Source organism: Telopea speciosissima, chromosome 8, assembly GCF_018873765.1.
Source record: "Telopea speciosissima isolate NSW1024214 ecotype Mountain lineage chromosome 8, Tspe_v1, whole genome shotgun sequence".
Taxonomy (NCBI): domain Eukaryota; kingdom Viridiplantae; phylum Streptophyta; class Magnoliopsida; order Proteales; family Proteaceae; genus Telopea; species Telopea speciosissima.
The window spans coordinates 5,258,089-5,273,357 of NC_057923.1; the positions used below are offsets into that span (position 1 = coordinate 5,258,089).

The following is a 15,269-nucleotide window of genomic DNA, read 5'->3' on the forward strand; positions in this document are numbered from 1 at the left end:
CCCTTTGTTTGTTTTCTTCTACCCTAAAGACAGTTTGCTTTTGAATATTAGGGCAACTGGATGTACAAGCGAATCAAAGATGGAAAGAAAACCAACAGGATTACAAGAGTTTGAGAAGGGCTCTGTGCATAGGTTATGCAAACCAGCTTGCTGAGCGGATGATTCGTCACAACGGCTATAAAACTCTAGGTTACAAATCACAACTTGTTCAGGTACAAAATGAATTATTGAAATATGAAGTTCCAAAAAACCAACCATGACTTTGATTTTGAATGGAAATAGCACATCCTGGTACAAAATGATTTGTCACAATGGCTATAAAACTCTAGGTTACAAATCACAACTTGGTCAGGTACAAAATGAATTATTGAAATATGAAGTTCCAAAAACCAACCAGGACTTCAACTTTGAATGGAAATAGCACATCCTGGTTGTCTGATGGAGTGATGACATCATAAGTTCATTTTTTTAATCAATAAAGTGGTCCAACTCATCCTGTTTTAAGTTTTAACTCCCTGAGTCAGACAATTTTAGTTTTAACCCAAAGCTGACCCAAGTAATCCTGTTTTGACAGGGTTTATAGTAGGTCAGCTTCCCAAGCTGATGAAATCAACCAAGGATGACTAGGGTCCAACTGGTCAGTTACCTAGAGCTTGTCCTGGTTTAGAAACTATGCCAATTATGTAATTATGTTAACCACAGATTATTAAAGTGTCGTGGAAGTATAATTTTTTTTTTTGACTTGGAGTCACTTAGACCTACAGGACAATATAGCACAATCCATTATATGATGTTTGTGCATGCCAAAAAAGGAACCTATTGGGTGAGTTGAGGTCCTGCTGCTATGGCTTGTTTTTGGTGGTTGATGAGGAGGTTGGATGAGGTTCTCGCACGAGAACCATTTGCATACGCCGTAAGATGCACAGATGGAATTCACTCACTCTCTTGGATTCCATCTGTACGCCTAGGGGCGTACGAGAATGGTTCTTGTACGAGAACCTGATCTGTACTCGTTGATGAGGATCATTTCTTTGGCTGTGCCTTTTCTGTCTACTTGCCTTACATCCTCAAGTATGAAATTTATTTTATTTAAATAGAAAAGAAAAGAAAGAGATGCTGCAAATCAAAATTTTCCAACGACTCATAGCTGAAACCCTCATTGCCCTTGGGATTCGAATACACATGTATACATGCATTTTGGGTTTTCTTTTTTTTATTTTTATCCCCCCCTCCCCCCTATTTTTTGGGGCAATTTTCTAGATCTACAAGATAAGAAAAAGAATTACAAAACAAGTAGGTTTAAAGACAAAGTAACTGTAAAACAAAATCTAACCTACTTGTTTTGTAATTAATTTTCTTGTCTCGTAGATCTAGGCAATTTTCCCCTTTTTTTGTGGAGGTGGGGGAGTAGGAAAACAGATGACTTGGGCACCCACACCCAATGAGGGAAAGGACAGAACAAAGCATCTGCCACCACAGCAATGGGTGCCCTCAACCATGGGTTTGTGCATTTAATCTGTTGAAACAATCATGGGTGCAATCAACCATGATGGTGTCTGACGATATACTTGTTTATATTCCAGGTGCACCCATCTTCAGTGCTCAGATCCGATGAAGATGGAATGCTACCCAACTATGTTGTGTACCATGAGCTTATTTCTACCTCTCGCCCATTCATGCGCAATGTCTGTGTTGTGGAGATGTCATGGGTCATGCCCATTTTAAAGAAGCTTGAGAAACTGGATATCATAAAGCTCAGGTGATTTAATTATCCTTAAATTATTTGGCATTTTGAATGTGAAATCGAGAATTAACCCTTGCTCAACTGTGTATTCAATGTCATCTGGTGTTGAACCTTTTTTGTTTTCATGAATCAGTGGTGGATCCAAATCTTCCAACGAGGGAACTAATGGAGAAGAACTCTTGGACTCGCAGAAAAAGGATGGTGATGCTGTTAAGGTTCCTGATGATTCTGATAGTAGAATACAGGCAGCTAGGGATCGTTTTCTTGCTCGTAAAGGAAAGAAATAGAGTGAGTTGTCCTCTGGTGTTATTTTGGTAACATGGTTCGCCATTTGACTAGGTCATTCTTTGCGCCGTGGCTGGAATTTCATCCACTTTATCTGATGAAAACTGGGAGGAGCAATGTGGATCCATGGAACTTGTGACAGACTGGATATGTTGACCAAAATGTAAAATTAATCAACTTCATTGATTGCAAACTTTGTCTTCTCATTATTTTGTACTAACAGAAATTTGCTTTTCAAACAATTAGCTCTAAGGAAACTGTGATTCTAATTAGCAGTGTTTGTAAATGAAAAATAGATATTTCAGCTCCTGATTGTCTTTCAATTCAAAACTCAACACCCATTGCATTGATCAGATTTCAGTAGGGGAAGGGTATCTATTATCTAAAGTGCAAATTGACAAATTTCCAAAATTGCCACTGAATTCCACATTTTGAAGTTTTTTTTTTTGTAATTTTTTAAAAAGAATTGTAACTTAACAAAATTCAGTCAATGATGATTTGTATGGCTATGCCATGTACATCCTTGTTTGGCATGTACCGCTGCTTCATGGTGATGGTAATTGCTAAATGTCATTGACAATGATGATTTTGTATGCCATGTACACTTTGATTTGTGACTAATTGGTACTGCTTCGTTCAGGTTTTTTTTCTCTTTAAGCTTAATTAGAATGTTGTTTGACGAATGGTCACAGTCACATCACAAAAGTGTTCACCTATGAACTACACTAACCTCCAAATGGGCATCAATCTAATTCAACAAATGGAATTTTACATGTAACCAAACTAGACCTTTCCTAGCCAATAATTAGAATTTCCTAGTTGGATTGGTGGCCCAACTAGGATTTTTTTGCACCTCACCTTTTTTTTTTTGTTGGGGTCTCTTTGATGTCTTTTGTTTCTACGAAGAAAATGAACATTTTCCAAATGTTTGTTTTAATTTAAAATGCCAAAAAAACTGAAAAAATATAAGAAATTCATGTAAATTATCTTTGCATGAAATTTTTTACGAAGGTTCCGGTTGGTTGCAAGGGGAATTAAAGGGAAGGGAAGGAAAAATTTTCAAACCTAAAAATGAAACTTTTGTAATCATTACCCTATGTGATTGTATGAACTACTTAAAATTCTTACCATATCTAGTAAAGATACATTTTACATTTTAAACCAAAGGGAAATGGATGCAAAGTAAAGTGAAATTTAATAATCAAATATGGAATGATTTGGAGTTAGATATATTGAAACATGGTGTCACATGGGGTAATGATTAAAAAAATTCATTTTTAAAGTATGAAAATTTCACTCCCCTTCCCTTTAATTCCCATTGGAACCAAACGGAGGGAAAGAAACAAATAGGGCCATGAAAATATGAAATTGACTGGGTGAATTACCTACCTGTGAGTGAGCTGGTAAGGCAATCATTTTCCTTGGATTATTATTAGGTCCAAACAGCAGATCGTCAAAGAAATTTCCATGTGTTCTCCATAAAATATATATTACATACTCTCTTATACCAATCATTTTCACCCATTTATTCCAAATTAAGTATTAATTATTTATTCCCTTATTGATACCAAAATCATTCTATGTATTCTTTCATTTATGGCTTAATCAAAAAACCTTACTAATTTTCACCATTTTTCTTCTTATTCAAGATTAAGTACCTAATAAATCATATAATCATTTTTTTGGTAATAAATTATTACCATTAGATACTCCTTCAGAGGAAACGTGTACCATGGTTGGATGGAGTTATAATAATTAATTGATACTATAATTGCTCCCTACATAGTCCATTTAGGGAAGCTTTCCAATCTGAATCGAGTCTATATTCAATCTAATGTGGACTAGCCCAAGGACATGCCTGTTAGAAACTTGTGTCTCATCCTCAAAAGCTAGTCATTAAGGAGAGGGGACCTAAGTACCTATTAACTCACCCACATCCCCATTTATATCCGATGCGGGACTATATTTCTGCTTTATGTATGGATATCCCAACAATCTCCCCTTCCACGCAGAAGACAAACGTGGAGCTTGAGATCTCGATCTCACCTCCCACACGAGAGCTGGCGTGAAGCCTGAGATCAAACTTGAGAATCATCGGCCAAATAAAAATTTTCATGCCTTGGTTTTGATACCAGTTGTTAAGAACTTTGGTTTTATCCTCAAAAGTTAGCCATTAAGAAGATGGTGCCCAAGTACCTATTAACCCACCCACATCTCCATTCATATTCGATGTGGGACTATATTTCTACCTTATATGTGGATATCCCAACAATGCTTTGGAAGGAAACTTGTCTCATGAACATCTACTACATTTGGAGGATCCAAGGCCCATTATACATATTTAAGTTGATCATGTAGCAAAATAAAGATTTGAAGATCGATCAAAAGGTTTAATCTACTAATAAAATAGATAGATTAAAAACCAGAGTAAAGCTTCTTTGTTTTTTTTTTCTTTTTTTAGGCCATGGGAAAAAAATTTGCATGATGTTGGGGTGCTTATTCCATCATATGTTCTCTCACATAATAAATTGTTTAGCTCACGCTGATATCTTCTCTCTTGTCCTGGTTTATATGGACCCTATGTGGATGATACCATTTCCTACATTGCTATTAGTATGATATGCAACTTTCTCCCCACTAACATCGTGGGGAACCCTCTCTCTTAGGCCAACTACTACAACTACAACTCAGCCTTATCCCAACTAAATGGGATCAACTACATGGATCCTAGTGAAGACAAGATAAATAGATAAAAGAATTTAAAAAAAAAAAAACCGTAACACCACCACAACAACAACAATAAATCAAACTTAAACAAGCTAACTGGGTCGGCTGCATGGATCCTTTCCCTCCCCCTATTTGATGTCATACTTGAAACAATACCTAACTATGCATGTCTATCTTCACCACTTCTCCTAAGGTCATTTTAGGTTTGCCCCTAGCTCTTTTAGAACTTTCAATCATTATCAGGTCACTCCTCTAAATAGGAGCATCAGAATGCCTCCGTTGAACATGGCCATGCCACCTCAGACAACTTTCTTGTAGTTTATCTTAAATCGGTGCTACTCCCAAACTCGCTCTAATATTACCATTCTTTATTTTATCCTTCATGGTTTTACCACTCATCCATCTCAACATCATCATCTCCGCTATACTTAGCTTATCTATATGACAATTCTTAATAGTCCAACACTTTGCGCCATACATCATAGCCAGTCATATGATTGTCCCGTAAAATTTTTCTTTAAGCTTTAGGCCATATACAAAAAATGTATCTTAGTCAATCCTGTTGAGCCCATGTTAAGTTAGGGGCTCAGGATCGTTATCCTTTGCTGTCCGCTGCCCGAACAGCCCCTGTTGTCCCCTCACATGATGGTGAAATGACGACTTAACCTCTTTGTCGGAACACACAACCCGAGGGAGGTTAGATCGTCATTTCGCGCCCCATGTGAGGGGACATCACTGTGCTGTTCGGGCAGCGGACAGCAAAGGATAAAAATTCTAAGGGTGTCAATTGGGACGGTTCTCGGTATTTGGGACGGGATGGTACCGGTACAGGTACCAAAAGTGCCAATCCCAGTACCGGCCCATTTAGTTAACGGGACCAAACCTAGATCCCAGTCCCGATTACTAGTGGGACGGGACGGTACCGGTTCTTAAACGCTTCTAGACACGGTAGAAAAAGGGAAAAGAAGTTTAAATGTTTCTAACAAGGCGGGTTTATTAATGTTGTGGAATTTTTTCATTATCATGAAATCTAAGTTGTCTACTGCTTTTTATAAAGCAACTTAAATTATGAAATCATAGTTCATACCAAAAAAATTTTATGAAATCATAGTTTTACTTCTTCAAACTCCCTAAGATCACATGTAATAAGCTTCTCGTTTTTTTCAATCTAGAGAAGTCCTACAAAAGGGAAGAATCTCATTGTGTTTCCTCTTTGATTTTCTCAAACAAAACTCTATTTATCATACATGTCACATGGTAGTATGGTACAAAGTACCAAGTGCAAAAAGGAAGAACCTAGTAGATGTAGTTGGTCGAGGGATGAGGGAGGAGGGAGGAGGGAGTAGCACTGTAGCAGGTTCTGTGAGGAGAGACTTCAAGTTACGGTTGTTAACCTGTTGTTCCTCTTCGTATTCAAAAGGCAATTAGTGAAACCCTAATGAGTCGTAATTCTTATACCCTTTTTAAAAAAAAAATGATATTATATACTCTTTCTTTTTAAACGGTACTAGTAGTGTCGGTACCATCCGGTACCTAATTGGTATTTCGGTACTGGTACCGTTGGAAATCCCATCCCAGAACCATCCCGTCCCATTTATCATTCGGTACCAAAATCGGATATCAATACCGTCCCATTAGTAGTCTGGTACCGGGTTTTAACGAGGCGGTATTGGGACGGTTCCCGGTTCCAGTCCCAAATTGACACTCTTAAAAAATTCTAGGGGCTCATGGAGAGTCTTCTGGAAAGGGATAGTAATGTTATGGGAAAAGTATATGTGAGAGGGTAGGAGTTTCAAGGCATTAATTAATGGGTGGGAATTTATGATTTTTTCAACTCTTTGTGAGAGACCCTCTCACATACAGCGTATGAAAACTTTCCCCTAATGTCATTATGGATAAAGCAAGAGAATGAAATGGTAATTGGAGGGAGGGAGGGAGGGAGGCGGTGTGGAGAGGGGAGGATAGTTGAGAATTGAGAACTAGTAAAACAAAAGAAAGGTATGCTTTAAATTCAAGCATCAGAAAACCCGTCGTATCTGTTCTCTCTCTCTCTCTCAGCTGTGAGGCGTGAGCTCTCTCGCAGCGCTTCTATAACCTCTCTTAACACTTCTGGGTTTTATATCACTTTACTTATTAGTAATTGGGAAGAGTAGGGACTAGGGAGTTTGGGGGGTAGAAGAAAAGCAAGCATTGTAGAGGAACCAGAAGAAAAAAGAAAAATGGCGGGCTCAGCAGCGAACTTGGAGGATATCCATTCTGTAGATCTAATGACGGAACTTCTTCGCCGCATGAAATGCTCTACTAAACCCGACAAACGCCTCATACTTGTTGGTAAAAATTCTTAATTTTTTTTTCTTTTCTTTTTTGTTTCATTGCGTTCTGCCTTGTTTATTCTGCAATACATCAAATTATATTGAAATTGGTGGAGGTTTTATTGTAGAAAGTTGTTTGTTTGATGTGTGTTTCTTATTCTAGATGTTGTATTATATTATTGGTGGTCTTAAATCTGATGTGTTTTTTTTTTCTCCCTTTTCTCTCTGGTTTTCTGGGCGTTGTTGCAATTGAATCTAGTTTTGGATGGTAGCCGGATGTGCTTGCTCGTGATCTTCCTCTTTTTCCTTCTGTGCTGTTGTTCCTTCTTGTTGTTTGTTTGTGCAAGTCGTGACATTTGATTGACTGAGGATCAGAAAATACTGATTTTTGTAAAATTGTGTCAGTTTGGACGTATTGATTTACCTTTGGCGGTTCGATGTGTATTATCTTATTACTCTTTTTCTGCAATGAAAAAAATCAAACTTGCTTTTGGCCTTACCTAAAGCCCTTAGATATTGGTGTTTAGAAAGAAATTCCTCTAGACGTTAGAGCAAGAGAGGCAACAGGGAGTATGGCCTCTGCAAATTTAGGGGTAGAACAACTGATTATGCCTCCTAAAAGTAATTGTGCCTATTATGTGCGTATCTAGTGTATGGGCGCTAGATTGGGCCACCCTAGTATGGGATAGATTAAAGGGCTTGATTTAATGTGTTCCATCAGCTCTGGAGCTTTTGGCGTATCAATCAAGTACCTAACATTTGGTATTAGAGCCACGCACCAAGTCACGGGTTCGAGTCACGGAATGGGCTACCTAAGAGAGGGCTATCTAGAGTAGAATGAAAGCTGTCAAGAAAGTGCTATCTTCTGCCTGGCAAAAACCTTGCGGCAGAGTGGAGCCCCTTGGAAAGGGCTACCTACCACAAGAGTATGGTGGTTTGTTATGTGCCTAATGGGGTCGATCTAGTGTGTGGGCGCTAGATTGGACTAGCCTAGTATGTGATAGGTTAAAATGCTAGATTTAACGCGTTTCATCAACTCCGGAGCTTTTAGCGTATCGGTCAAGTACCTAACAGTGCCTACCACATCCTCTCCCCCCCCCCCCAAAAAAAAAAAAAAAAAAAAAGAAAAGAAAAAGGGGGGGGGGGGAACCTACTTTATTGTATTAATGAACATTTAGATTGAATGGCCTATCTTGACTAAACTCCGTTCCAGGCAATGAAGAAATTGGTCTGCCATGGAAAACTTTTCCAAGCAGCTGTCATCGCAAGTTGCTTTATTGTTGTGGCACTATTTTTTTCTTCTTCAAGCAATTACCAATTACCACTAAGTTGTGCTGGTATCCATGCTGCTATTTGAAGAAAGGTCTCATATTCAGGACATGGGGTTCTTTTCTTTTAGATCCCTACACTAACCGATCTTAGTTTTTCATCCTTCCTCGCGGACTGGAAGCCTTTGTCAAGGCCCCTATAGGAATGATTTAACAAATGCTATGGACATGTATATATTCTATATTCATTTTATTGGTTACTAGAAATGCCTTGAGAGTTTGAAAGAACTTGAAAAAATATCACATGGACCATATGGTTAACGATCATTGGATCTGCAAATTCTGGTGAAGAATTTACAGAACCATTAATTTGTGGGTCTACAGGGCTCTGATCTGGTAGAATTTTAGCTAGACCTTTTTATCATGGCAAAGGCCAGATAAGCTTGGGCCTAAGTTACACCACACTCATCCAAGCCTGCATGGAAAACGTTTTCTATTTTATGATTTCTTCTGTTGACTCAATCTTCCTTTATAGGGATGAGTGGGAAGCAAGTTAAGCAAAAAATGATTGATAGGTTAGATTTTTAGCAGGGATCCCCATGAGGATGGTTTCTCTTGCATTGTGACAAATTGGTATTGGGATTAAGTTTATCATGTGAGAGAGGTTGACATGACAACCGCATAATGCCTCTGCGCTACCAAGCTATCACATTGAAGACTCGCATGCCACCTAGATCTCTTTGCTAGGTGAGAATCCTAGTCAATCTGTCCTCCGAAAAGCATGTCTATTTGCAAGGCAATGACGTAATGTGGATTGTTATTTAATATAACTATAACTTATCTTTTAGCTATTTGACAACTTTTTTTTTGGTGAGCTATTTGACTACTATCAATCCGCTAACCAGTCAACCATTGCTTTCTCCACAATGCATGTGTTTAGTAATCATTTTACACTGTATCTACAATTTAATAATGAATTGATGATTGCATGAGTGTAGTTGCATGCATACGATTCATCCAATTTACAAAAAATGGGGCGAAGTCTCCTAGCTAGGCCTGTTCTTTATCAATGAAGTTTAAATTGATGGTGAACAAGGGTACGACCCTTACTGCCTTAACCCTCAGGAAAAAAATTGATGCCTGGTTCTGGGATATGAATCAGTGAGACCATGAGTTTGAGCACTATTTTTGAATGTCCCAACTATGTTTTGCTTGTGTGCTCGAATGGTCTCCAACTCACACCTATATATTGACGGCAGCTCAGAAACAGCCATAGTGCATTGGGCACAAACTGATTTATAGTGTACTTAGGTTTGGTTTAGATATTTATTATCATGTTAGTGCCCTCCTCCTTTAAGTGTTCATTTTCCTTTGGAATTTATTTTCTCCCAGCTTTTAGTTATCCGTGAGTTATCATTTTGTCATTTAGATAAATGTTATATTTTTTGCTTGGTTCCTTCCAATTTGTAAAAATTATACAAATTAGATTAGATGACTTGCAGGTCCACCTGGATCTGGAAAAGGCACTCAGTCTCCAATCATTAAAGAGGAATACTGTTTGTGCCATTTGGCCACTGGTGATATGCTGAGAGCTGCTGTTGCTGCTAAAACTCCCCTTGGAATTAAGGCTAAAGAAGCTATGGATAAGGTAAAATACCTTTATTCCTTTAAGGATGTCTGACAAGTTTCCTCTTATGCATTATCTTCTCTGAGGATGTATTAGGATTAGATTGATTAATGGGTTCTTCCATGGTTGGATCTGTCAATGCTTCTCAGGGACAACTTGTTTCTGATGACCTGGTTGTTGGGATCATTGATGAAGCAATGAAGAAGCCGTCGTGTCAGAAAGGTTTCATTCTTGATGGGTTCCCGAGGACAGTGGTACAAGCTGAAAAGGTGCATGTTAAATCATTTATATAGTTTTGTCATCTTAATTTTCTATTTATGGACTTCTATTCATTCTCCTTTTGCTTCGATGCAGCTTGATGAGATGCTTAAAAAGCAAGGAACCAAAATTGATAAGGTACTCAACTTTGCCATCAATGATTCGCTGTTGGAAGAGAGAATCACTGGTCGATGGGTTCATCCTTCAAGTGGTCGGACCTACCACACGAAATATGAACCCCCAAGAGTTCCTGGTGTTGATGATGTAAGATCATTGAAATGCCATTTGTTTCTCTTCATTTTTTTTTTTTTTGGGTTCTTTATGTGGCTTCTTTTTCGTTTAGGGTTTAGTAATATACATAGGAAATGTGATAGAAGATGGGAATTAGGTCTATCTATCCAAGTTCAGAGTGGAGAAGCCTTCAATAATACCCCTTCCACCAAACAATGAATGACCGTACTTGATACTTCTATTACCACTTTAAACAAGAAAAAACAAAGGGTCTACTTAGTGTAGTGACTAGTGAGGAATACTATAGCTCTTAATGCACCTGTGGGAGTGCCATCACATGGATTCAGAAGTGGACATTGGAGTAGTATGACTAGGAGGTGAAAAACTTTGCCAGGTTGGGATGGGCAATTGGTGATCTTTGAATCATGTAGAGCCGAACTTCCAGCACATAAGTTTGGCCTGAATCCCTTTTCTCCATTAGACTGCAACTCTCACTTTTCTCTACCTAAAATCCAGGAAAAAAATAATTGAGACGGTTACTTTTGATTCCATAATTGCCAACGGTGCAATTTATATTCATGTTTGATAAAATGGGATGTATATCAGAGCATACTAGATATTGTCAAGCTAAATGATATTTGGATGGAGATTTGGGGCATCTATGTAATCATTTAGGATTTTGGATGTCATTTGGATAATAAGATGGCATTTAACAGTTCTTTGGTTGCTAAAGCAATGATAATGTCCCAAATATCCATAGAAATCAAATTTGAAATGCTAAAAATTATGTTTGAGAAATAAGAAAGCACCTGGCTTTTGCTGCTTACAACTTGTGGTTCTCAGGCAAGGGATATTCGTGCCCCTTTTCTTTTTCATGGGTCTCTTTGGTTGCTAGAGCAATGATAATGTCCCAAATATCCATAGAAATCAAATTTGAAGTGCTAAAAATATGTTTGCAAAATAAGAAAGCACCTGGCTTTTCCTGCTTACAACTTGTGGTTCTCAGGCAAGGGATATTCTTGCCCTTTTTCTTTTTCATGGGTCAGAGTCAGAGAGAGAGAGAGAGAGAGGATGGATGCTTTTTTTTTTTTTTCATTTAAATGGTTTTAGTGTTTGGAGAACAAAAATAAATTGTACCAAAGTTGTAAGAGAGAGCCCACCAAACAGGGTGATGGGTTCTTAAATATTTTCAAACAATAAAGGGAGATAGTATCTTCCGCGTACACATATTTGGGAAGTATAACTGATTTTTCTGGTAACCTTTCATTGTTTAAATTGTTAGAAGTGCTTTAAACCTGTTGATGTTTAATTGCTTTGGTTTTGAAATCTTCTTGTGGGTGGACCTTGCAGAAAGTGGTTTTTGGATTTTATGTATATGTATCTTTCTTTTTTATTTATTTTGGAAGCATGAGTTCATTGGATTTAGTTAGTTAAATGAAGGTAAGGAGACCTCAAGAAGAATGATGTTCTTAGCATAGCAAGTGAATCAAAACAGCTTGTTTGCATTTCAAATATTATCACAAGTAGATTTGCATGTCTCAAGGGAGTTGGAGCTTTTTAGCATTTTACTTGATCTCTTGACCTTTTTTCTATGCAAAGCCTTCATTACAATACAGTTGGTTGTGTTGATTGACAAAGATATATGGTTCATCTCTTACTTTCTTGAAGGTCACTGGAGAGCCTTTGATTCAACGAAAAGATGATACTGCAGAAGTTCTCAAATCAAGGCTGGAGGCATTCCACAGGCAAACTGAACCGGTATGCTTCCTCTTTTTAGCTTCTTTTTTGTTCACTCTCAGAAGGTTTTTTTTTGGGGGGGCGGGTATACTTTTTTGAGCGTGATTCCCCCCCCCCCCCCCACCCTAAAAAAAACAAAACTCTGAAGTTTTTCTATAATGCGTTTGACCTGCCATAATTTATACAGCACAACATGCAGCTTTTCTAATGTAGTCCTAGCTAAAAGTACTTCCACTAGGAAACAGGGTAATGGGGTCACACACAAAGGCTGGCCGATTGGGTTAAGGTTTAGTAATTTAGGGCAAAACTAGGGTTAGGATTGGATATTGGGAAAGGGGTTTATAGGGTATTAATGGGCAGGTCTAGGGGGTTATTTTGGTATAAAGAAGTTAGAGTTTGGATGAGTTACGAAATTCTGCAATTTAGGGCAGAATTGGATTTAGGTTTTGATGGACAGATTGGGCTGAGGCTGGACAGATTTTAGAGTGAGGCTAGGGTTATGGGAATAGATTAGGGTTAAGTGGAGGATTAAGAAGAGTAATGAAATTGCTGAATTATAAAACTACTTACTTGAATTAACACTGATCTCCAATAGTAGCAGATTGAAGAAAAGCTAAGACAGGACCTCCCGATCTACAAGATGCAAGGAGTCACTGGGGATTCCAGTCCTTCAACCTTGACATTACTCACAAGGGGGGTCTTGATATGACACACAAGACAGTCTCTGAAGAAAGAAGCAGCAGCAGCAAAGACAGCAACAAAACAATATTTTTAATTAATCAAATTCGTATTCAATGCTGGCCTCCCTTACAAATTTATATAGAAGACTCGAAAATAGACTTAGACACTAAAAATGAATGGCCTAACCCTATCTCTAACCTATTAGGTAACTTAAACTGACTAGGAAACTAGAATACTAAAGGAAATAGACTCAAAACATGACTGGACTTATAGAATCCTAATCCAGCCCAACTTACATCATATGACCACTTAAGTTGTCACATGACCACTTAATCAAGTCACATGATCACTTAAATTGAACCAATTGGATGCAACCAATTTGAACCAGTTCAATTAAAAAACATAAAAATAAACTAAGTATTGGGCTAATCCCGTATGCAACCTATATATACCCCTAGTTTATGCTCATTAAAGTGGCCTAATACATAGAAAATTTTTGGGAACAAAGGCCCAACATGTAAATAACCCAGCCCTAGGCCTAGAAATAGGCCAATTCCTATGATGAACCTGCATCATTTCTTTTGCCTCCTGGATGAGAAAGATAGTTGGTGTTGGAGGTGAAGTGTAGGTATTTGGTGCTAATCCCAACTTAACAAGCTGTGCATACTGCATAGGCTGATAAAATTTGAGCTCCTTAGGCTTGTGCTTTGGCCTTTAGGCAAATGATGTGCTGGTAAATGAAAATCACCTTGACCAGATCTACTGAATAAATCACGCATGTTATTGCCTAAAAAATAACCTTAGGCTTATGCTTATCCTTTTAAACCCTTGTTGTCCTTGGGGTTGGCGTTGCTTGTCATGTCTTTTGGGTTTAAAAGGAAATGGTATTTATTACATCGCCCATGGACTAGACACCCAATCAAACATGGCTGAAAAAGTTATCTAAGATATTTATATAGATACAAGGGGTGGGTTAGTGTAATTACTGAAATATCCCTAAATACTTTTCCGCTCATGGAAGTGAGGTTGAATCACCTTGGAGGTGGGGGGGGGGTTGCTATTGATTTCCATAGGCTCTGTTTGTTTCGGAGTAAATTTTACTCGAAAATTTTCACTTCAAAAAATTTGACTTTTTAAAATTTACATGTATAAAAGTTTTCCAATGCTTGGTTTTTTTATGGAAACAAACATTGGACAACTTTTCAACATGTAAAATTTTACCTGGAAAATTTTACGCCGAAACAAACAGAGCCTAGGAAACTATGCCATCTCTTCGTAGTTGGTAATATCATTGGGATATGCAATATGGACTTGAACCAGTCTTCACCTACTAAAAACTAATCACCGACCTGATGAAACTGAACATGTTGATCGATCAACACCCAATTTATAAATCATTTATGACTCTCTCTCAATACCTGTTATTGGATTAGTTCAGAAATACATTACAGATGATTGCATTGTCTGAATGGGGATCAATTAGTATGAGATCTTCTCCCCATCCCATACCCCCTCCCCCCCCCCAAAAAAAAAAATTTAATAAAATGAATAAAATAGTAGAAGTGAAGAGACCAAACTCTTTGTTGGTTATTTGATTTGAAATTTAATCATTTAAACTCTTCCATTGTACATTTTGCTGTTTTTTTTTTCCCAAGTATTCTGAGCATGCTTGAATTGCAGGTAATTGATTATTATGTGAAGAAGGGTATCGTTGCCCTCATCCCTGCGGAGAAACCCCCAAAAGAGGTCACTACTGAGGTTCAGAAGGTGCTTTCTTCATAGGAGTGAAGTTCTTTCTTTTAATTTAAGCACACTTTTTTAGCAACACTGGGTTAGCCCCCATTTGTAATCACACTGTCGGAATTTCTAATTTATCTTTGCTTTCATATCTTTTTCTTCTTAAACTGAAGTGAGTCTGCAATTCCCGGAGGTGCAACCTGAACTTATTTATGAATTAAAATTTTTTTAGATTTGTAGCAGAATTGGGAAGAACAGTTTTTTTGATCTCTGGCTTCCTGGTTGTTTTATGGGTATAAGTTTTTCCAGTAAGCTTTGCTTGGTTGCTGTAACTTGTGAGGTTGGAAGCCTAATTTGTATTCTGAGCTTGACTTTATTTCTTGCATCCAACTTAGTTGATCCAAGTGATAGGGATTCGCAAGTAGGGGTTTGATAATTTTGGAGGGTGAAGTTCTGATGGATTGAGATCTAGAATTCTGGAGCTTCAATTCCAGAATTGAGGGATATGTTTTCTCTCAATGTTTAGTCCTTTTTCAATTAAAGAAAGGGTGAGGGATCGTTGGTAAGACCATGATGATTGGCTAGCTTTTTAGAGCCTTTTGGACCCTGAGGGCACGAGTTTGAGGGTAGGTTCAGACATTCGTAAATAGGGAGAGTAATGA

General features: G+C 37.9%; 2 protein-coding genes across 4 annotated transcripts in view; both read left to right on the forward strand.

Moving 5' to 3' along the window:
• LOC122670812 (probable pre-mRNA-splicing factor ATP-dependent RNA helicase DEAH4) overlaps positions 1-2,337 on the forward strand; it is a 30,398-nt gene extending 28,061 nt beyond the window's left edge. For 2 of the 3 annotated variants that reach the window (XM_043867806.1, XM_043867807.1), the window contains exons 14-16: positions 52-212; positions 1,584-1,759; positions 1,878-2,337. In XM_043867806.1, coding sequence (XP_043723741.1) covers positions 52-212; positions 1,584-1,759; positions 1,878-2,031 — 491 coding nt within the window. In that variant the 3' untranslated portion in view covers positions 2,032-2,337. Of the gene's footprint in view, positions 1-33; positions 213-1,583; positions 1,760-1,877 lie in introns of those variants that run through there. The other variant, XM_043867808.1, reaches the window with a different exon arrangement.
• Positions 2,338-6,907: 4,570 nt separating this feature from the next.
• Positions 6,908-14,799, forward strand: LOC122670950 (adenylate kinase 4-like). The gene is made up of 6 exons (XM_043868001.1): positions 6,908-7,087; positions 9,839-9,984; positions 10,113-10,232; positions 10,318-10,485; positions 12,121-12,210; positions 14,551-14,799. Exons 1-6 carry the CDS (start codon positions 6,976-6,978, stop codon positions 14,650-14,652), a joined length of 738 nt encoding a protein of 245 aa, XP_043723936.1. The 5' UTR covers positions 6,908-6,975; the 3' UTR covers positions 14,653-14,799.
• Positions 14,800-15,269: the final 470 nt, after the last annotated feature.

Bases quoted from the DNA above. Each gene is read 5' to 3' on its own strand.
- LOC122670950 (XM_043868001.1), top strand. From the start codon at position 6,976: ATGGCGGGCTCAGCAGCGAACTTGGAGGATATCCATTCTGTAGATCTA. The intron at 7,088-9,838 runs GTAAAAATTCTT...GATGACTTGCAG, and splicing joins CAAACGCCTCATACTTGTTG to GTCCACCTGGATCTGGAAAA. The intron at 12,211-14,550 runs GTATGCTTCCTC...CTTGAATTGCAG, and splicing joins TCCACAGGCAAACTGAACCG to GTAATTGATTATTATGTGAA.